This window comes from Nyctereutes procyonoides, unplaced genomic scaffold, assembly GCF_905146905.1.
Source record: "Nyctereutes procyonoides isolate TBG_1078 unplaced genomic scaffold, NYPRO_anot_genome, whole genome shotgun sequence".
NCBI classification, from domain to species: domain Eukaryota; kingdom Metazoa; phylum Chordata; class Mammalia; order Carnivora; family Canidae; genus Nyctereutes; species Nyctereutes procyonoides.
In genome coordinates this window covers 12,689-35,493 of record NW_026574987.1, presented here as the reverse complement: position 1 = coordinate 35,493, position 22,805 = coordinate 12,689, and the positions used below count along the sequence as shown (strand labels likewise).

Sequence of the window (22,805 nt, the reverse complement as noted above, 5' to 3'; positions counted from 1 at the left end):
CAAAGGTATAAGAACAGAGAGAGTTCCTGAAATACAAATGAGAAACGTGCCTTCAGATTAAAGGAGCATTTCTAGGTCTGAGTATTTTTTTAATTTTTTTTATTTATTATTTATGATAGTCAGAGAGAGAGAGAGAGAGAGAGAGAGAGAGAGAGGCAGAGACATAGGCAGAGGGAGAAGCAGACTCCATGCACCGGGAGCCCGACGTGGGATTTGATCCTGGGTCTCCAGGATCACGCCCTGGGCCAAAGGCAGGCACCAAACTGCTGCGCCACCCGGGGATCCCTAGGTCTGAGTATAATTAATAAAAATGCTCCACATTTAGATACAACTTAGTGAAACTGGAGTACATTAAAGCTCTAAGATTAAAAGACAGAGTATCTACAAGGGAATGACAATTAGATTGATGGCTGACTTTCTGTCCTTGACAACAGATACCAGGAAACAATGTAAAACATTTTTGAAGTGCTGAGGCAAATGCAATTTAGTTTGAATACCACTTAAAATGAAATATTTTGTTGATTAATAGTTTAGAATCAATGAATGACATATCTTCTTGACAGTGACTAACAGAAAGCATATAAGAAAAGTCTAAACTGGGATCCCTGGGTGGCGCAGCGGTTTGGCGCCTGCCTTTGGCCCAGGGCGCGATCCTGGAGAGCCCGGATCGAATCCCACGTCGGGCTCCCGGTGCATGGAGCCTGCTTCTCCCTCTGCCTGTGTCTCTGCCTCTCTCTCTCTCTCTCTCTCTCTCTCTCTGTGTGTGTATGTGTGTGTGGGGGACTATCATAAATAAATAAAAATTAAAAAAAAGAAAAGAAAAGTCTAAACAACATAGTGTTTTTTTTTAAGATTTTATTTATTTATTTATGAGAGACCCAGACAGAGGCAAAGACACATGCAGAGAGAGAAGCAGGCTCTGTGCAGGAGCCTGATGCAGGACTCAATCCCAGGACCCCAGGATAACAACCTGAGCCAAGGCAGATGCTCAAACAAAGAGCCACCCAGATGCCCCTCAACAGTCTTATTCAAAATAATATTTAATTGGGGATGCTACTTTCTTAAGAAGTTAGTTTCTAGTAAGCTTTATGTTTTTCACAAGTTACACATACACATCTTAACTGACATTTTTACTGAGCAATTACTATGTTATTTGTGTAAAAATTCACTATTATATGAGGAGTTTCACATGCAGCAACCACTATCACTATAAACCATGTGAGATTCCAGGTTGGCTAACCCCAGTTGCTTTCCTCTTTTCTGCCTGGGTTCCAGGGTTTTTTCTACCTACTATGCATCCTAAAACTTCTTTGGAGGAGTGGGTGGGTGAAGATACAATATGATAGTGGCAGGCACCATGGGACAAGAAGTAACTAAAGAACATAACCAATAGAGAGATCCCCCCCTAAAATCAATAAAAAGCGTTCAACACCTCGGCATTTAATAGTGAAGCTTGCAAATTCCAAAGATAAAGAGATGATCCTTAAAGCAGCAAGAGACAAGAAATCCCAGACTTTGATGGGGAGGAGTATTAGGGTAACAGCAGACCTCTCCACAGAAACTGGCAGGCCAGAAAGGGCTGGCAGGATATATTCAGGGTCCTAAATGAGAAGAACATGCAACCAAGAATACTTTCTCCAGCAAGGCTCTCATTCAAAATGGAAGGAGAGATAAAGAGCTTCCTAGACAGGCAGGAACTGAAAGAATATGTGACCTCCAAACCAGCTCTGCAAGAAATTTTAAGGGGGACTCTTAAAATTCCCCTTTAAGAAGAAGTTCAATGGAACAATCCACAAAAACAACGACTGAATAGATATCATGATGACACTAAGCTCATATCTTTCAATAGTAACTCTGAACGTGAACGGGCTTAATGACCCCATCAAAAGGCGCAGGGTTTCAGACTGGATAAGAAAGCAGGACCCATCTATTTGCTGTCTATAAGAGACTCATTTTAGACAGAAGGACACCTACAACCTGAAAATAAAAGGTTGGAGAACCATTTACCATTCAAATGGTCCTCAAAAGAAAGTAGGGGTAGCCATCCTCATATCAGATAAACTAAAATTTACCCCGAAGACTGTAGTGAGAGATGAATAGGGACACTATATCATACTTAAAGGATCTATCCAACAAGAGGACTTAACAATCCTCAATATATATGGCCCGAATGTGGGAGCTGCCAAATATTTAAACCAATTAATAACCAAAGTGAAGAAATGCTTAGATAATAATACACTTATACTTGGTGACTTCAATCTAGCTCTTTCTACCCTCGATATGTCTTCTAAGCACAACATCTCCAAAGAAACGAGAGCTTTAAATGATACACTGGACCAGATGGATTTCACAGATATCTACAGAACTTTACATCCAAATGCAACTGAATACACATTCTTCTCAAGTGCACATGGAACTTTCTCCAGAATAGACCACATACTGGGTCACAAATCGGGTCTGAATCGATACCAAAAGATTGGGATCATCCCCTGCATATTCTCGGACCATAATGCCTTGAAATTAGAACTAAATCACAACAAGAAGTTTGGAAGGACCTCAAACACGTAGAGGTTAAGGACCATCCTGCTAAAAGATGTAAGAGTCAACCAGAAAATTAAGGAAGAATTTAAAAGATTCATGGAAACTAATGAGAATGAAGATACAACCATTCAAAATCATTGGGATGCAGCAAAAGCAGTCCTAAGGGGGAAATACATCGCAATACAAGCATCCATTCAAAAACTGGAAAGAACTCAAATACAAAAGCTAACTGTACACATAAAGGAGCTAGAGAAAAAACAGCAGATAGATCCTACACCCAGCAGAAGAAGAGAGTTAATTAAGATTCGAGCAGAACTCAAAGAAATAGAGACCAGAAGAACTGTGGAAAAGATCAACAAAACCAGGAGTTGGTTCTTTAAAAGAATTAATAAGATAGATAAACCATTAGCCAGCATTATTAATAAGAAGAGAGAGAAGACTCAAATTAATAAAATCATGAATGAGAAAGGAGACATCACTACCAACACCAAGGAAATACAAACGATTTTAAAAACATATTATGAACAGCTATAAGCCAATAAATTAGGCAATCTAGAAGAAATGGATGCATTCCTAGAAAGCCACTAACTACAAAAACTGGAACAGGAAGAAATAGAAAACCTGAACAGGCCAATAACCATGGAGGAAATTGAAGCAGTCATCAAAAACCTCCCAAACACAAGAGTCCAGGGCCATATGGCTTCCCAGGGGAATTCTATCAAATGTTTAAAGAAGAAATCATACCTATTCTACTAAAGCTGTTTGGAAAGATAGAAAGAGATGGAGTACTTCCAAATGCATTCTATGAGGCCAGCATCACCTTAATTGCAAAACCAGACAAAGACCCCACGAAAAAGGAGAATTACAGAACAATATCCCTGATGAAATGGATGCAAAAATTCTCAACAAGATACTAGCCAATAGGTTCCAACAATACATTAAGAAAATTATTCATGATGACCAAGTAGGATTTATCCCCAGGACACAAGGCTGGTTCAACACTCGTAAAACAATCAATGTGATTCATCATATCAGCAGGAGAAAAACCAAGAACCATATGATCCTCTCATTAGATGCAGAGAAAGCATTTGACAAAATACAGCATCCATTCCTGATCAAAACTCTTCAGAGTGTAGGGATAGAGGGAACTTTCCTCAGCATCTTAAAAGCCATCTATGAAAAGCCCACAGCAAATATCATTCTCAATGGGGAAGCACTGGGAGCCTTTCCCCTAAGATCAGGAACAAGACAGGGATGTCCACTCTCACCACTACTATTCAACATAGTATTGGAAGTCCTAGCCTCAGCAATCAGACAACAAAAAGACATTAAAGGCATTCAAATTGGCAAAGAAGAAGTCAAACTCTCCCTCTTCGCCGATGACATGATACTCTACATAGAAAACCCAAAAGCCTCCACCCCAAGATTGCTAGAACTCATACAGCAATTTGGTAGCGTGGCAGGATACAAAATCAATGCCCAGAAATCAATGGCATTCCTATACACTAACAATGAGACTGAAGAAAGAGAAATTAAGGAGTCAATCCCATTGACAATTGCACCCAAAAGTGTAAGATACCTAGGAATAAACCTAACCAAAGAGGTAAAGGATCTATACCCTAAAAACTATAGAACACTTCTGAAAGAAATTGAGGAAGACACACAGAGATGGAAAAATATTCCATGCTCATGGATTGGTAGAATTAATATTGTGAAAATGTCAATGTTACCCAGCGCAATTTACACGTTTAATGTAATCCCTATCAAAATACCATGGACTTTCTTCAGAGAGTTAGAACAAATTATTTTAAGATTTGTGTGGAATCAGAAAAGACCCCGAATAGCCAGGGGATTTTTAAAAAAGAAAACCATAGCTGGGGGCATCACAATGCCAGATTTCAGGTTGTACTACAAAGCTGTGGTCATCAAGACAGTGTGGTACTGGCACAAAAACAGACACATAGATCAACGGAACAGAATAGAGAACCCAGAAGTGGACCCTCAACTTTATGATCAACTAATATTCGATAAAGGAGGAAAGCCTATCCACTGGAAGAAAGACAGTCTCTTCAATAAACGGTGCTGGGAAAATTTGACATCCACATACAGACGAATGAAACTAGACCACTCTCTTGCACCATACACAAAGATAAAGTCAAAATGGATGAAAGATCTAAATGTGAGACAAGATTCCATCAAAATCCTAGAGGAGAACACAGGCAACACCCTTTCTGAACTCGGCCACAGTAACTTCTTGCAAGATACATCCACAAAGGCAAAAGAAACAAAAGCAAAAATGAACTATTGGGACTTCATCAAGATAAGAAGCCTTTGCACAGCAAAGGATACAGTCAACAAAACTAAAAGACAACATACAGAATGGGAGAAGATATTTGCAAATGCCGTATCAGATAAAGGGCTAGTTTCCAAGATCTATAAAGAACTTATTAAACTCAACACCAAAGAAACAAACAATCCAATCATGAAATGGGCAAAAGACATGAAGAGAAATCTCACAGAGGAAGACATAGATATGGCCAACATGCACATGAGAAAATGCTCTGCATCACTGGCCATCAGGGAAATACAAATCAAAACCACAATGAGATACCACCTCACACCAGTGAGAATGGGGAAAATTAACCAGGCAGGAAACCACAAATGTTGGAGAGGATGTGCAGAAAAGGGAACCCTCTTACACTGTTGGTGGGAATGTGAACTGGTGCAGCCACTCTGGAAAACTGTGTGGAGGTTCCTCAAAGAGTTAAAAATAGACCTGCCCTACGACCCAGCAATTGCACTTCTGGGGATTTACCCAAAGATACAGATGCAATGAATCGCCAGGACACCTGCACCCCGATGTTTCTAGCAGCAATGTCCACAATAGCCAAACTGTGGAAGGAGCCTCGGTGTCCATCGAAAGATGAATGGATAAAGAAGATGTGGTTTATGTATACAATGGAATATTACTCAGCCATTAGAAATGACAAATACCCACCACTTGCTTCAACGTGGATGGAACTGGAGGGTATTATGCTGAATGGAAGGAGTCAATTGGAGAAGGACAGTGTATGTTCTCATTCATTTGGGGAATATAAATAATAGTGAAAGGGAAAATAAGGGAAGGGTGAAGAAATGTGTGGGAAATATCAGAAAGGGAGATAGAACATAAAAACTCCTAACTCTGGGAAACGAACTAGGGATGGTGGAAGGGGAGGAGGGCGGGGGGTGGGGGTGAATGGGTGACGGGCACTGAGGGGGGCACTTGACGGGATTAGCACTTGGTGTTATTCTGTATGTTGGTAAATTGAGCACCAATAAAAAATTAATTTATTAAAAAAATAAATGCTGACTCAGAGAAGGTGAAAAAAGAAAAGAACATAACGTCGTTTTAAATAATAGCAGCTAATTCATAATTCTATATTCAATTCAGATAAGTGAATCAATTACATGACGTATTTTCTTGGCTCATTAACTATATTATTTTCTTGTTACAAAAAATATTTTCAACCTGTGTGTCCTTAAAATGGAAAGAGTATCAGCAATAACCAATGGCTAGCTGGCCCAAAGTATGATACTATCTAAAGCAAAAAATGAAAGGATTTCAACTTCACTCACCACAGGATAGCTTTCTCTTCTTTTTTCTCTTTGTGAAAGAAAAGGTGGATCAACAGTGTTGCAGTCATCACAAAAACACCACTTATGCCTTTTTGGTTGAACAGCTGGAATTTTGACTTTACGAATTAAAATTAGAAAATACAATAATGTAGCTTCATCTTACCAATTTTAATGGTGACAAGAATAGAAGGAATAAATTAAGTCTACAATTACTATAATATCTTAATGTTCAGCATCTCATTATTATTACTATCAACTGACTGATTACAGCTAACATCTACCAAAAACTTATCACACATTGAATGTCAAACTCTTTTCCTTATTTAATCTTATTTAATCTTCATATAACCCCTGTAAGATAGGTAGTTTATTCTATCCATTTTACAGAAGAGGAGAATGAAGCTTAGTGGGATTTGGGAAGTTTCCTTCAAGTCACATAGCAGTACTGAAACCAGATCTGATTCCAAAATCCATGCTCTTAATCATTATGCCTACAATTCATTGTCTCTCATCCTTTTCCCATTCTGGGTTCCCTTTCTTCATATAAGTATTGTACCCTACATCCCTCATCCCTTTAGGGTACCTGACCAAGGAAATGTATACACAAGAAACAACAGACAGGTGGGAATAGATATATAGCACTTCACAACAGAGTGCCCAATAATTCCAAATATGGCTGTGGAGAGGGAGAAAGACATGCCTGGGGCTCTAAGAAAGGCCCTGACCCTATAAACTTACTATACAGTAGCACACAATGAAAAGAGGAACCTTGTATCAGTCTTGACTTTGACCTACATGTGCTCTTACTCACTAGTAATATATGAGACAGTGATTATCTTTAGCTCTGACCAATAATATCAGTAACATAATTCTTCTCTTGAAAAACAACTGGTAAGGATAGTGGTAGGCTAGGGGAAAACTGTGTAATGGGGATTCTTTCCCCAATTATTCCACCTCATAGGGAGAAAGAGCAGGTATGTTCCTGGGTTTCTCTAATGAGTCAAGGCTCATGCAGAAAAGAACAGAAAAGGAAGAACAACTCACTCTCCTCAACACTTAATAAATTGTGTTTAACTGTTTTCTGGTTGACCTTCCCACAAGACTCGAAGTTCCTCATGGGCAAGTATCTAGTTTGCTTGGCAGGTGCTTAACAAATGTGTTTTCTATATTAGTGTTCACAACATGCTTATTTCTTATATATAGTTCACTATATTATTTAAATGCAAACTATTTTTTTAAAATGGTTCATAAAATTTTGCCCTGCCATAAATTACCTTGAAATATTTTTATACTCTATTTACACATACACATATAAGTATATTTGCTTATTAACAAATTCATATTCTAGCATCAAACGTTAGATTATTGAAAAGTTGGCATCGGTCCAACTTTCACATACACCACTATAAATTTTGAAGTAACGGAATCTTAATTGCAAAGACTTTCGTATAATATCAACCTTTTCTGGCCTTACTAACAGTAAGCCAATCTGTGTGGTTTCAGTTAAATCTCTATCACAGACTCAATGGTAAAGATTAATAATTGTTTAATGAATAATATGGGCTCCATTTCAACATGTAATTCCAATCCAATAGGATCATATGGTATATAAATTAAACCATGTTTGGAAATGCCAAGTTCCAAAAATAAAAAATGCTTTTCAAGAGTTTAGTAAGCACACAAAACATTTACCCCAGTTATGAAACAATTTACACTACAAATCTGAAGATTTATTTTTCTAAGCAGAGGTATGTATACACTTGTATAAGAGAGCAAGCAATACTGACATACATACCAGTGACTGTAGCATTACTTTCATTTCTATTATCAGTCTCAATTGCACCAAAAGATATCAGTAGCTCTTTCATTTTTTCATTATCTGCTTCATCCAAAGCAGTTTTCTGTTTTTGATTCTTTTGATTTGGGTTTGCTCCATGTGGTAGTAGAATCTCAGCTGCCTACAAGGTATTTTTCCAAAGTTATCCCTACAGACACCTAAGATCAATAATTTCTGCTTTCATTATAATACACCACTATTAAAAGTTATCAAAGTATTAAAAGTTATCAAAAGAAGTTTCAAATGCTAGCCAAGAAAATTTTTTATTAAATTTTATATGAAAGCTATAAAATAATTTAATGACTTGGCCTGACCTGTCCTCAAGAAGAACCAAACAATGACATGAAAATACCGGAGATGCTGCCTTCATTGCAGTTAAGAAGCACACACAGGTAGAATGATATACAAGACTGACTCTATCTCTTTAACAGAGCCCTTGTCCTTTCCTCCAACCTGCATCACTATATTTTAGGTATGTTACTTGTTCAAGAAGTTTAATGAGCTAGCTTGAAAATCCAATGACCCTTCTAATAGTATCTGAATATATTTGTTATGTGTCCTAAATAAGTGAATTATATGCACAGAATCTTAAAGGTAAAAAGAAATTTAGAAATAATCTACTCCAACCTGATCATCTTACAGAAGAGGAAACTGAGGTCAAAGAGGTTGTAACATTGGGTGGGGGATGGTTTCTAACATAAATAAGGTTTCTCTGAATAACTCAAAGCTGTTATATATTGGGAGTTTGTAAATGATCAAAGTTAAAGATGTTACTAATTAGCTATGGTAGAAGTCAACTAGTGAAAAACAGCCAATGATTCCATCTGTGTGAGTCAAGTAAGGGACTCAAATCACTGAAAAACCGGAGTAGAAAAACATGGTCAGGATTTTGTTTAAAATAGAGATATGCTCTGTGTTAGTGGCTTATCTTTTCTCCTTATGTCCAGGTATGGAGAAGCAGAGAAATTTAGGAGTAAATGGGCCAATGAAGATGATAAGGATAGCCCCTCATTTATCCCATCAGCCCAGAGTTCGCACAAGAGAAATTAGCTTAAGAGAAAATATGTTTGTTTTAAAATCAAGCATACAAAACTCATTCCTGCTACCTACTAGCTATGTCCTTGAGCAAGTTATTTACCATTTGAACCTCATTTTTATCACCTAAAAGAACTAAATGTGAGCCTCTGTCAAACACCATATTCATAATGGATTATTTTTTAATAAATTTATTTTTTATTGGTGTTCAATTTGTCAACATACAGAATAACACCCAGTGCTCATCCTGTCAAGTGCCCATCTCAGTGCCCGCCACCCAGTGACCCCCACCCCCCGCCCACCTCCCCTTCCACCACCCCTAATGGATTCTTTTTTTTTCCCCTAATGGATTCTTAATGAAAGTCCCCTAAGCCCCCTTTTTCTCTAGAGGAGTAAAAAGACCAACTTAAGTAATGAGGGACAGTGGATAATAAATAGCATATGAAGAAAGTCTCCAACAAAGATTTTTGATAAAAACTTACTGAAGTCTGAGTAAAGGTATTTTGTTTTGTTTTTTAAAAGAGGGAGTGAGTGGGCAGCAGGGGGTGGCTCAGCAGTTTGGTGCCGCCTTCAGCCCAGGGTGTGATCCTGGAGACCCGGGATTAAGTCCCACATCAGGCTCCCTGCATGGAGCCTGCTTCTCCCTCTGCCTGTGTCTCTGCCTCTCTCTCTCTCTCTCTGGTCTCTCATGAATAAATAAATAAAATCTTTACTATATATTTGGGAGGAAGAAAGGTAGTTTTTTTGTTGTTGTTCTTTAACAAAGGAAGCTTTTCTGGACTTAAAAATTACACTATATTAATAATGACTATTTTGTGTGTTAAGATGAGGCCTTCCTACAGGAAGGCTTTGACCTTTAATGTGTTAACATGGACTCATTTAATATATTAGTTTGGAAGACACAGAGAACTCAGCTCAGATGGAATAGGACCCTGAACAGCTGTTTCCGTAAGGGTCATGCGTAGGCAAAAGTGTAAGAGAATAGCAACAGCACAAAAAGGCACTTAGCAGGCAAGGCGAAAGCTATAGTTGGGAGAGAGTTCCAGGTAACATGATGGGGTAGACCTAAGGAACAAAGAATATGACAAAAATTAGGTGACCAAGAAGTAGGCCCCTTGCCTTTTTTTTTTTTATAATCAGCTTTACTGGAGTAATCACTACTATAACCATGACTCAGAAACATTCCATCATTATAAAAAAATCCATATATTTCCATTTCAAAACCAGACAAAGACCCCACCAAAAAGGAGAATTATAGATCAATATCCCTGATGAACTCAGATGCAAAAATTCTCAACAAGAAACTAGCCAATAGGATCCAATAGTACATTAAGAAGATTATTCACCATGACCAAGTGGGATTTATCCCCGGGATGCAAGGCTGGTTCAAAATGAGAAGCAATCAACATGAGAGATCACATCAACAAGAGAAAAAACAAGAACCATATGATCCTCTCATTAGATGCAGAGAAAGTATTTGACAAAATACAGCATCCATGCCTGATCAAAACTCTTCAGAGTGTAGGGATAGAGGGAACATTCCTCAACATCTTAAAAGCCATCTACGAAAAGCCCACAGCAAATATCATTCTCAATGGGGAAGCACTGGGAGCCTTTCCCCTAAGATCAGGAACATGACAGGGATGTCCACTCTCACCACTGCTATTCAACATAGTACTGGAAGTCCTAGCCCTAGCAGTCAGACAACAAAAGGAAATAGAAGGCATTCAAATTGGCAAAAAAGAAGTCAAACTCTCCCTCTTCGCAGATGACATGATAGTGTACATAGAAAACCCAAAAGACGCCACTCCAAGATTGCTAGAACTCATACAGCAGTGTGGCAGGATACAAAATCAATGCCCAGAAATCAGTGGCACTTCTATACACTAACAATGAGACTGAAGAAAGAGAAATGAAGGAGCAAATGCCACTGACAATTTCACCCAAAAGAATAAGATACCTAGGAATAAACCTAACCAAAGAGGTAAAGGATCTATACCCTAAAAACTACAGAACACTTCTGAAAGAAATTGAGGAAGACACAAAGAGATGAAAAAATATTCCATGCTCGGGCAGCCCCAGTGGCGCAGCGGTTTAGCGCCGCTTGCAGCCCGGGGTGTGATCCTGGAGACCCAGGATCGAGTCCCGCATTGGGTTCCCTGCATGGAGCCTGCTTCTCCTTCTGCCTGTGTCTCTGCCTCTCTCTCTCTGTGTCTCTCATGAATAAATAAATAAAATATTAAAAAAATATTCCATGCTCATGGATTGGAAGAATTAATATTGTGAAAATATCAATGTTACCAAGGGCAATTAACACATTTAATGCAATCCCTATCAAAATACCATGACTTTCTTCAGAGACTTGGAACAAATAATCTTAAGATTTGTATGGAATCAGAAAAGACCCAGAATAGCCAGGGGAATACTTTTTTTAAAAAATAATAAATTTATTTCTTATTGGTGTTCAATTTGCCAACATACAGAATAACATCCAGTGCTCATCCCATCAAGTGCCCCCCTCAGTGCCCGTCACCCATTCACCCCCACTCCCTGTCCTCCTCCCCTTCCACCACCCCTAGCTCGTTTCCCAGAGTTAGGAGTCTTTATGTTCTGTCTCCCTTTCTGATATTTCCTACCCATTTCTTCTCCCTTCCCTTCTATTCATAGCCAGGGGAATACTGAAAAAGAAAACCAGAGCCGGGGGCATCACAATGCTGGATTTCAGGTTGTACTACAAAGCTGTGATCATCAAGACAGTACCATAAGATTTTATGGTACTGGCATAAAAACAGACACATTGATCAATGGGACAGAATAGAGAACCCAGAAATGGGCCCTCAACTCTATGGCCAACTAATATTTGACAAAGCAGGAAAAACTATCCACTGGAAAAAGGACAGTCTCTTCAATAAATGGTGCTGGGAATATTGGACCGCCATGTGCGGAACAATGAAACTAGATCATTCTCTTACACCAGACACAAAGATAAACTCAAATGGATGAAAGATCTAAATGTGATATAAGAATCCATCAAAATCCTAGAGGAGAACACAGGAAACAGCCTTTTTTACCTTGGCCACAGCAACGTCTTGCAAGACACATCCATGAAGGCAAGGGAAACAAAAGCAAAAATGAACTATTGGGGCTTAATCAAGATAAAAAGCTTCTGCACAGCAAAAGAAACAGTCAACAAAACTAAAAGACAACCTACAGAATGGGAGAAGATATTTGCAAACGACATATCAGATAAAGGGCTAGTATTCAAAACCTATGAAAAACTTATTAAACTCACAGCAAAGAAACAAACAACCCAATCATGAAATGGGCAAAAGACATGAACAGAAATTTCACCAAAGACATACACATGGCCAACAGCACATGAGAAAATGTTCCAAACACCAATAAAAAAATAAATTTATAATAAAAAAAAGAAAATGTTCTGCATCATTCGCCATCAGCAAAATATAAATCAAAAACACAATGAGAAAACAAATGAAAAAACTCTGGATGATAGCCCACTCATCTGGCATTACTATTATTATTATTTTTTTAAGTAGGCTCCATAACCAGGATGGAGCCCAGTCTAGGGCTTGAACTCATGACCCTGAGATCAAGACCTGAGCTGAGATCAAGTGTGAGACATTTAACTGGTAGAGCCACTCAGGTGCCCCTTTCTGATATTCTTCTTCTTCTTTTTTTAAGATTTTATTTATTTATTTATTTATTCATTTATTCATTCATTCATTCATTCATTCATTCATGAGAGACACACAGAGAGAGGCAGAGACACCGGCAGAGGGAGAAGTAGGCTCCATGCAGGGAGCCTGATGTGGGACTTGATCCTGGGACTCTGGGATCATGACTTGAGCCCACCTGCCCGAAGGCAGAGAAGTTTAACTACTGAGCCACCCAGGCATCCTGAGGAATCACTTTAATGCTCAGTTTAAAATATCTTCATTTTCTTCACTTGTTTCTCTAAGAAAAAGTAATAGGAACCCAATCTGATGTGCATTGTACCTTTAAATGATTGTTGGCAGCAGCATCATGTAAGGGAAGAATCCCATCTAGTTTTTCAAAATTAACATTAGCACCAGCTTTTAACAACTCTACAATTCTATCATGAGATCTCTTAGTAGATGTCTTATGAAGTGGTGTCCAACCTAAAAAAGGAAAAAAGAACAAAACAAGCTGCTGCTTACAAACCAACATTCATTAATATCTTCATTATTAAGGTAATTTGCACTATTGCAATGAGTACCTATATTGATTCAAATATACATACTAAGTATTTACAAGAAATAATATTGAAAACCATGGCCCTAAAATGTTTCAATTTTTAAAACAAACCAATCTCATCAAAAAGATTGGTTGATCCAAGTGCCAAAACAGAAGACCCACAGAACATAAAATATAATGGGACTAGAGTAAATAAAAATCATGTCAATTTGTTTCATCTTAGATATTAAAATAGAGTAAGATCTAGTCTGTCTTCCCTATCTGTATCACTGCATTGTCACATATCTCTTCAAAATGACATAGAATGCCTGAAATCAATATTTGAGATTTTCCCTCTGTTAAGACCTCACATATGACTTTCTCGTGCTTGAGCAAAATATTAGAAGATGAATTTAAAAATGGAGGCTGAAAATAAAAATAAGGAAAGAGACAACAAATAGTGTAAAGAGAGGAGAAAGAGAGGGAACAGGGAAATGAAAAAAAAAACTGACATTCTCTCCAAAGCAAGAGAATAGTATTAAGATCTCCAAGGAAAAGACCTAAATAAAGCTCTCCTTACTCTCCAATATGTATACTCCCTCTGAATGCTCCCACATGTAAGTTAAAAACTATTTCAGAGGAGGTTATTTTAGCAATTGGTGAAAACCATGATGAACTTAACTATTAATTAAATGATATATTATTAAGACAGTTCAAAGTTAGCAGCCAGGATCAAAACTGGGGTAGGGTGGATGAAATGTGGATTTCAGGGAGTTCAAGTTATAAACACAATGAAAATTTCAAGAATCCAAACCTGCATTGTCTTTTAGATTCACATCTGCTTCAGATTCTATTGGAGCCTTCACCAGAGACAAAGTTCCTCTTCTGGCAGCCAAATGAAGCCGGCGCTCCCCTCGGGCACGCCTCTTATTGATCCCAGCTGTCTTCATTTCTGTAAATTTGCCAAGCAAAACTGAGACTACTTTTCTGCTAAATGCTGATCATTACAAAGGAGCTTAGAAAGTACACAGCAACTTCCTCAAAATATCCTAAGTAGGATACACTATACAAAACATACATCAACATCATTATTGCTATTGCTGTTTTAAAATACAACTTGTGAGGGACACCTGGGTGGCTCAGCGGTTGAGTGTCTGCCTTCTGCTCAGGGTGTAATCCCTGGATCTGGGATCGAGTCCCCCATCGGGCTCCTTTCATGGAGCCTGCTTCTCCTCTCTTCCTGTGTCTCTACTTCTCTCTCTCTCTGTGTCTGTCTCTCATGAATAAATAAATCTTTAAAAATATATATATAACTTGTGAAGGAATTGCAGAGCATCTAAGCACATTACTTTGAATTCATTCTAACAGCTGCTTAGTCACTCTATCATAAGTTTGATTAAAACAAACTTGCTTCAATTTTACCCTCATTTCACTCTTAATAGTCCTTTAACAATGGATAAAATTTTTCTTAAAACAACCTGTGATTTTATAAAACTCTTCTTTATAGCTCTTATCTATGTCAATATGTGTATTTCTGAACACAAAAGACACCAAAAACCGAACCAAGGCCCATTACATTCTTTCTTTCATAAATCATGCAGTACACAACATCATTACCCAAAGATTCTTTAAAAAATCTTTTCCTTGCACCACAACTTAGAGAGAATTAAGCTGGATCTAAAAAAAAATGGACCATGTTTTCCCCTCAATTTCTTTCCCAAACCATGCTAAAATGATAGTAAAGGATTTTTTTTAACACCATAAAAAATAGAAGAGGACACAGAGAGGACAAAGACTTCAATAACTTTTTGGGAACTGGAAAATCACTAATGAAGAAGAGTTAACTGCCTTGATAAAGTAGAGGAAATGCCTCAACCCAAATTCCTGCAAAAATAATTAGAGAGGAAGAAGATCTCCCTGTATCCAGCACCTGGGGGTATCAAGCATGGTGAAAGGCAGCCTGCATGGAACTGGGTAAAAATATGGAGATTGACTGAAAGTTTATAGAGAGAAGTTGGGACTCCAAGTTCCCTTCACCCAACGCTGAATTGTCTGGCAACCATTGCTCTTACTCAAAGTCCCCATCTCCAAGCCAGGAAACTAAAGGTTTATTTTCTGTAGAAACCACATCAGAAAAGCTTCAGAGTGAGACAGAAGGCAAAGTAGAGGATTAGTGTGATCAAACAGAAAAAAATATTTATTTTTAATAAATAATCCTCAAATGTAGTCCCAAATTAGCAGTGTATGACCTGGGAAACTTGTTAGAAATGCTAATTCTCCAGCCCACCTCACAAGCCTACTGTGGAAAGCAGACTTTAGGGTAACTCCTAACGAGCCCCATCTCCTGGTATTATGGCCTGAATCATCCCCTCTCTTGAATAATTTGCTTCTAACCAAAAGAATACCTCAATATTGAGGGTATTTCACTTATTTGATTAGGTTATAAGAGATTGTAAAATTTTCTACTTGCTAGCAAATTTGCTCTATCATCTTCAGTTTGCATGTTTTGATGAACCAAGAGGACTTACTGGAACAACTCATGAAGGAAGAAACTGAGCATGACTACAAGGTGGCTACAACCCTCAAGGAATTGAATCCTGACACCAACCAAATGAACTTGAAAATGGATCCTTCCCTGGTTGAGCCTTCAGATGAGACCCTAGTCTTGACCACACCCTGACTGTCGCCTATGACATATCCTGAGCAGAAGATGGGCCTAAGCCATGCCCAATACCTGATCTACAGCAACTATGAGATAAAAAACGTGTGTTGTTTTAAACTGCTAAGTTTGAAAATGTGTTATATACTAATAGTACATCTAATGAATCAGACTTTCTGAGGGTGGAGCCCAACAATCTGTTTTAACAAGATTTCCAGGTGCTTCTGATGCAAGATTAGGTTTGAGAACCCCTGTATTAAACCTTAAAACATGCTCCCTGCTCCATTTCCTAAATGCCAGCAACTAGGCATATAATTTCAGGTCAAGAGGTAAAAAGTTTAGAGAATTATTCTCTAAAAGATGGAATTTTCAGTTATGTCAACCACAGGAAAGACTGACAGCCTCATGTCCACCTTCCATTGACATCCAGACAAAATCACAATGCTCTTACAATCTTGTACTCAGGAATTTTTATTAGAAGAGTCAAGACATATCTATTATATATTTTTAATACTATATATACATCTATAGAGAATATATTTTAAAATTATGAAATATCCAGGATCCCTGGGTGGCTCAGTGGCTGAGCACCTCCCTTCGGCCCAGGGCATGATCCTGGAGTCCTGGGATCGAGTTCTGCATTGGGCTCCCTGCAAGGAGCCTGCTTCTCCCTCTGCCTGTGTCTCTGCCTCTCTCTGTGTCTCTCATGAATAAATAAATACAAATCTTCAAGAAAAAAAATTAGTTTAAAAAATTATGAAATATCCAAAACAGCAGACCTGTATTTTGCAAGTTTGAACTGAAAAATCTCTCCCATAATTGTTACTGTGAATGGTACAAATCTTCTCACCTAGTTCTTGGTGTGTTGTAGCAGAGAAGGAAGGCACGTGATAAACATTTTGGAGCAAAAAGTCAAAAATTCCTCCATGTAACTGTCATCATATATTTCTTTAGCACATAACTGAAATTTTAAAATACAATCTAGAAGAAACTGCAAAGGAAACAAACAGCACCCACACTAACTTCACAAAAAACTTCTTCACAAAGTCTACCATGGTTAATGCTGAGTGCTTCTTCATAGCATTAAACTTTATTCATAAATTAATAAATATTGATAATATATTTAATAATTGTATTAATAATATTTATTAATAAAGTAATAAACTAAGAAATATTCAGCTTTCAGTTACTTTATATGTGATCTATTTTTTTTAGTCTCTGGAAGCTCAAGATCACAGAGAATGTGCCTTCCTACTTCCTAATACATAATAGGTAAACTTTTCAGTTCATTTAACCTTTATAAACCTTACTCCTTAACCTGAAGTGGCCTGGCCTAGCCACAGAACTAGCTCTAAGACCTGTCGAGATATGGTTAACTTGTCCATACTGCCAAACACACACAGTTCGTTCATCTGACAAAAGAAACCAGAGGCTACTCTTTAATTTCCCTTATAGTGAAAGGTCTCATTGGAGCATCAAAGGGATTAGGCACGATTCAGGTGCACCACATGCACTCAGTATTCTGCCTAGCTGTCTTACCTACTCTAACATTTCAAATTAGAAGTCACAGGCAGAAACATGGTAAGAATGTATCTGAGGACTAAAAAATTCTCAAGTAGTTTACTTTATATTTATTGTAAAACCATCTGAAAAAAATATAGCTGAAATAATCTTATAACTTAGTGAATGAGGGAAAAAAAACAACAGTAAATCTGAAAGTTAAGAAATTCCCTGAAGTAGAGCATACTGCTGGGCTTGATCATGTCAACTTTTACCTATACATGTATAGAAAGACAAACCTTGGCTGCGGGTAGCTTTCAATAAATTTTGTCTTTTTCTGAAATTCTGAACTTTTTTGCATTCTTGGATATTAGACATGTGAATTTCAGAATCTGTTTTTTCTTCTTTCTCACCATTTCTCATAGTGCTTTCATCTCCATTGATATTACTAGTTAATTCCTCATCTAAAAAAACAAACATTTTACAACATCAGTGCTGCAGTTCTCCTCACTGGTTACGTGATTAGAAAAACTCATAACAATTCCAAGTTTCTGTTCCTCGCTGGACTGATTTATTCTATTTTATTTTACTTTATTTTATTTATTTATTTTTTTTATAAATTAATTTTTATTGGTGTTCAATTTACCAACATACAGAATAACACCCAGTGCTCATCCCGTCAAGTGTCCCCCTCCGTGCCCGTCACCCATTCACCCCCACCCCCCGCCCTCCTCCCCTTCCACCACCCCTAGTTCATTTCCCAGAGTTAGAAGTCTTTATGTTCTGTGTCCCTTTCTGATATCTCCCACACATTTCTTCTCCCTTCCCTTATATTCCCCTTCACTATTATTCATATTCCCCAAATGAGTGAGAACATACACTGTTTGTCCTTCTCCGATTGACTTACTTCACTCAGCATAATACCCTCCAGTTCCATCCACGTTGAAGCAAATGGTGGGTATTGGTCGTTTCTAATGGCTGAGTAATATTCCATTGTATACATAAACCACATCTTCTTTATTTTTTAAAGAATAAAAGCCTTTAAAAATGTTTTCAGGGGCACCTGGCTAGGTCAGTCAGTAGAGCATGTAGAGACTCTTGAGTTACAGCCCTGGTTGGGTAGAGAGATTATTTAAAAATAAAATCTTTAGGGGTGCCTTGGTGGCTCAGTCAGTTAAGCGTCTGCCTTCAGCTTGGGTCATGCTTGATCCCAGAATGGGATCCTCGGGGAGCTTGCTTCTCCCTCTCCCTCTGCCTGCCACTCCCCCTGCTTGTGCTCTCTCTTTCTCTGTCAAAGCAATAAAATCTTAAAAAATTAAAAATAAAATCTTTAAAAAATGTTTTTATATAACAAAGTTTGCTGGATGCAATTCTGACGGGAACACAGAATCACTGAAATCAATAGCGTTAACAATTTCCTGCTATGGAAATTCTAGGTTAACTGATACTAAATAAGTGCTATAATAAAAAGAAACAAAAAATTGATATACTGTTTATTAACTTGTCAATACCAATTTAGCAACAGTCTTTGGTTGAAAATAATGGTTTATTTTCAAAATAAACAATATTACTTAACTAACAGCATCCCCAAATTATAGTCCACATGTCCTCATTCTTGTCAGTTTGGCATATAGTCCACATGTCCTCATTCTTGTCAGTTTGGCATAAATTGTTACAAATTTCTATAAAATATGTAAATCTGTAGGAGATATGTACAAATCAAGCAATACTACTAATACCTGCTTTATTTTTTTTAATTTTTTTAAATTTTTTTTAATACCTGCTTTATGAGAAATTTCCTTTTCTTCTTTTTGTCTAAGTTGTGAAATGTTGGTCAATTCCTTACTGATATTGTCAGTGGAATAAAAAACTGTATCATGTATGGTTTTGCTCTTTGGAAGATCTTGTTTCCTTTTTTCTACTGCAGTTGTTTCTATTACTTGAGAATTAACAACTGTGGATAAAGGTCCATTTGAAGAACTTGTTTCCCGGCTTTCATCATTGCAATTCTTTTTAGGGTCTTCTCCCTCATTTACTTTTTCCACAATATGAATATCTGTTTGATCCATTAAAGGAGTTGGTGCTCTGGAGCTAAAATCTTGAGGCCTTTTGAATAGCTTCACATGACTAGTCAACTTTGAAGCTTCCTGTGTTGAAAATGTTCGTGGACAAGCCAGGGAAGTATGCTCAGAACTGCCATGTGAGTGATCAAAAGAAGTTTTACATTTGCATTGTTCATAAATGGCAACACATTGTTCAGGACCTATTGTATTATCTGAATCAGAAAGATTAACAGCTTCCTGTTGTATGGTTAGACTGCATACTTTTAACTCATTTTCCTGTGAAAAATGGTCTTCAGAAGGGACAAACTGTTGAAAATCCATTTCTTTTCTAGTTGTTACATTCTCCTTATAATTACAGTGGTTTTTGCAACCTGTAGAACACACCACTGTTTTACATGTTACAGTCTTTTCAGAGGGAAAGCAATCATCATCATTAACATTATTAAAATTTTTCTTTATAAAGGATACGAAAGAATTTTCCCACTTACTAAGGTTCTCACATTTTTGACCTGAGTTACTGTTTTCAGGAGATTTATAAGGGCTAATGTGCTGTTGTTCTTGGTGAGTGTGAGGCTGCTGATCTGTAGTAACAAGTGGTAACTTGATTTCTTTCTGTAAGGAAAGTCTTGAGAAAAGAACAGCTTCTTCTTGGTCAGTGGATCCTAAGAATTTCATTTCTTGATTATCTGATAAATCCAGGCTCTGGATATGTGTCTCTTTTGGAACTAAACAAGCCTCAATATTGTTACCTAATCCATTTTTCAGGCTTGACAGAGCTGGGCTAAAAAGTTTATGTGACTTTTCTGGAAGGTCATCAAAGGCTTGGAGAGTATCTGGCTGACCAGTAACTAATCTGTTTATTCTTCTGGAAGAAGAAACAGCTCTTGCCTTTCTTGGAATGCATATTTCTTGTTTTGGATCATCCACTTGAGTTCTTTTCTGTCCTGTGTTTCTTCTTCCTTTATCTTTAGACATACTTGTATTAACGCCTTTGATATTCTGGAGACCCTTCTTTCGGAGTCTTCTAGTAGAGTGTATTTCGTTAAAAGTTGATTGCTTATGCTTGAATTTACCAAATTTTGTGTCTTTGGAATATTTTTGGTAATGTTCATATACATCTTCTTTATTTATAAATAAACCCTCTTTACTTCCTTTATCAACTTCTACATGTTCTGACTTCTGTCTGTTGGAATTTTCATCACGAACAAACCCAATGAGATTTTTAGAACTGAATTTTGGTTTCTAAAGAAACAAAACATATAGTTAGCTTTATTTTCAACTCTACTTCTATACTCAATTCAGGATTGTTGATAAATCGAACCACTACTCCACTCAATTTTATGATTTGATCTAACCACAGGGCCTGATGGGATATATACAACCTAATATTTCAAAAAAGAAGACTAAGAGAGAAAAGCAAATGTAGTAGACTTAGACTCATTATGTGTACTAATCTGTATTTTCTGCCTCACATTTTAATTTGTTTTTGCCAATATTTAGCAATATTAATACTATTAAGCATAATAAAAAATTTAATCTACTTCATTTTTATGGGCTTTAAGTGTAACCAAACAAGAATGCTTTAGAAAAACACACACCTCTCTCAATTGTTATATAGATAGAGCCAGAATTAGATAGTTCTTTCATCTAGTATTTATGACAGACTATAGGTAAGGCAGAAGAAGGGATTTAACATCAAGGAGACCAATATGCTCCCAAACGGATCTTCATGAAAACATCATTGTGGGTTGGTATGATTAAAACAGGGACATCATTTCCTCTCACTCACCACAACCCAAGTACCAGATGAAGACTAACCGCCCACCATATATAATTTGAAGGAATAGATCTACACCTTTGATTCCTGTCCTGTGCTTAGGCCAGAGGAAATCGACATGGTTGATAAACCTCACAGCTCCATGAAGAAGAGGAAAAAGGAAATGGCTACTGATAAACCAGTGTGCCAAGACATGCTGTATTTACTCAATTGCTTCCCAAACTAACAGCCCAGAATGCCCTAATTGTCATATAATTATTCCAAAATATCTTAAAAGCAAAGGCGAAGTCACTGTTTCTGATAGATGCTTTAGCCATCTTTCTTTCCATTCTGATAATCTTTAAAATAAGCAGCAGGTTCATTCTATAAGCATGTTTATTGCTAAATAGGGCTATACCTTGTGCTGGTTTGCTTCCTCTATGTCTAATGAATCAGTGCTGTTCTTTTGAGCTGTAAACCAAAAGAGAAAATCAAAGAAAATAGCCTCCAGTAGTCAGACTCTAGATTTCCAAAATCTATCAGTCCTTGGCCATGAGAAAATCAGGGAAATTTTACTTTTAAATTCTTTCATAAATAACTGGATTATCATTTCCTAATATGTCTGCTTAATAAGGTTCTAGTTTGAATGCTTCATTCTCTTAAAAGTGAAATACATAGGCATGAAAAGGCTGCTCTTGAGTAAGAAAAAAAAAAGATGGTTTGAATAAAATATACCTTGGCTGATAATAAAAGAAAAGCACTTTAGTGTCTCTTTTAAATACCAGAAGTGGAATTAGTTACCTGCATACGCATTTGGACACAGAAGATAAAAACCTAGAAACAGTGCCTTACACACAGGAGGTATTCAATGACTAATAGGCGAAGGAATAAATGAGTGGACATCTTAGATGTGATATGTAAACAATATAGAATTCTTTAAATACATTGTGAACTAGAAATGTAAAAATATTTTAACAAGGACGTAACTGGGATAAAGAACATTTTATTTCTTGGGGATAGTTTTCATGACTGCAATCAAATTATAATGTGCATAATGAGGCCTAGTATTCACCTATTCAACTCATGCAACAGAGAGTAGACATACAGAATGTTCCTCAATGAAGCAAAGGAGCTGGGAGCACAGTCTCTGCAGCCTACTCCTGAGTTTCTATCTTTACTCATTTACTTAGCAGCTGGATCACTCTGGGTAAATTTCTTAATATCTCTACCTCATCTCCATAAAATGAAAGTAGTGATAGTCCTTATCTTATAGAATTGTTATGAAAATTAAATAAGATAATCCATGTAAAGAGTTTGGAGGAGTTACTGGCACAAAGAAAGTGCTCTATTATTAATTTTGTTATTACTATTTTTCAAGAGCAGAAAGGACTGTGTGCCTTCTAATTTTGGTTCTAAAATAAAAGAGTAGAAATAAATAAATAAATAAATAAATAAATAAATAAATAAATAAATAAGCAAGCAAGCAAGCAAGCAAGCAGCAAGCAGGATACAAAAGGGGACACCTGTATGGCTCAGTCGGTTAAGCATCTGCCTAGGCTCAGGTCATAACACCAAGATCCT

At 37.2% G+C, this 22,805-nt stretch overlaps 1 protein-coding gene across 1 annotated transcript in view; it reads right to left on the bottom strand.

The window, feature by feature from the left end:
* Positions 1-22,037, bottom strand: part of LOC129512306 (ankyrin repeat domain-containing protein 31-like) — a 66,685-nt gene extending 44,648 nt beyond the window's left edge. The window contains exons 1-7 of the mRNA XM_055329562.1: positions 22,026-22,037; positions 19,186-20,710; positions 17,705-17,869; positions 14,061-14,198; positions 13,049-13,191; positions 7,955-8,117; positions 6,160-6,275 (exon numbers count right to left, since the gene is read on the bottom strand). Of these exons, the coding sequence (XP_055185537.1) occupies positions 6,160-6,275; positions 7,955-8,117; positions 13,049-13,191; positions 14,061-14,198; positions 17,705-17,869; positions 19,186-20,710; positions 22,026-22,037 (2,262 nt within the window). The remainder of the gene's footprint in view (positions 1-6,159; positions 6,276-7,954; positions 8,118-13,048; positions 13,192-14,060; positions 14,199-17,704; positions 17,870-19,185; positions 20,711-22,025) is intronic.
* Between the last annotated feature and the right edge of the window lie 768 nt (positions 22,038-22,805).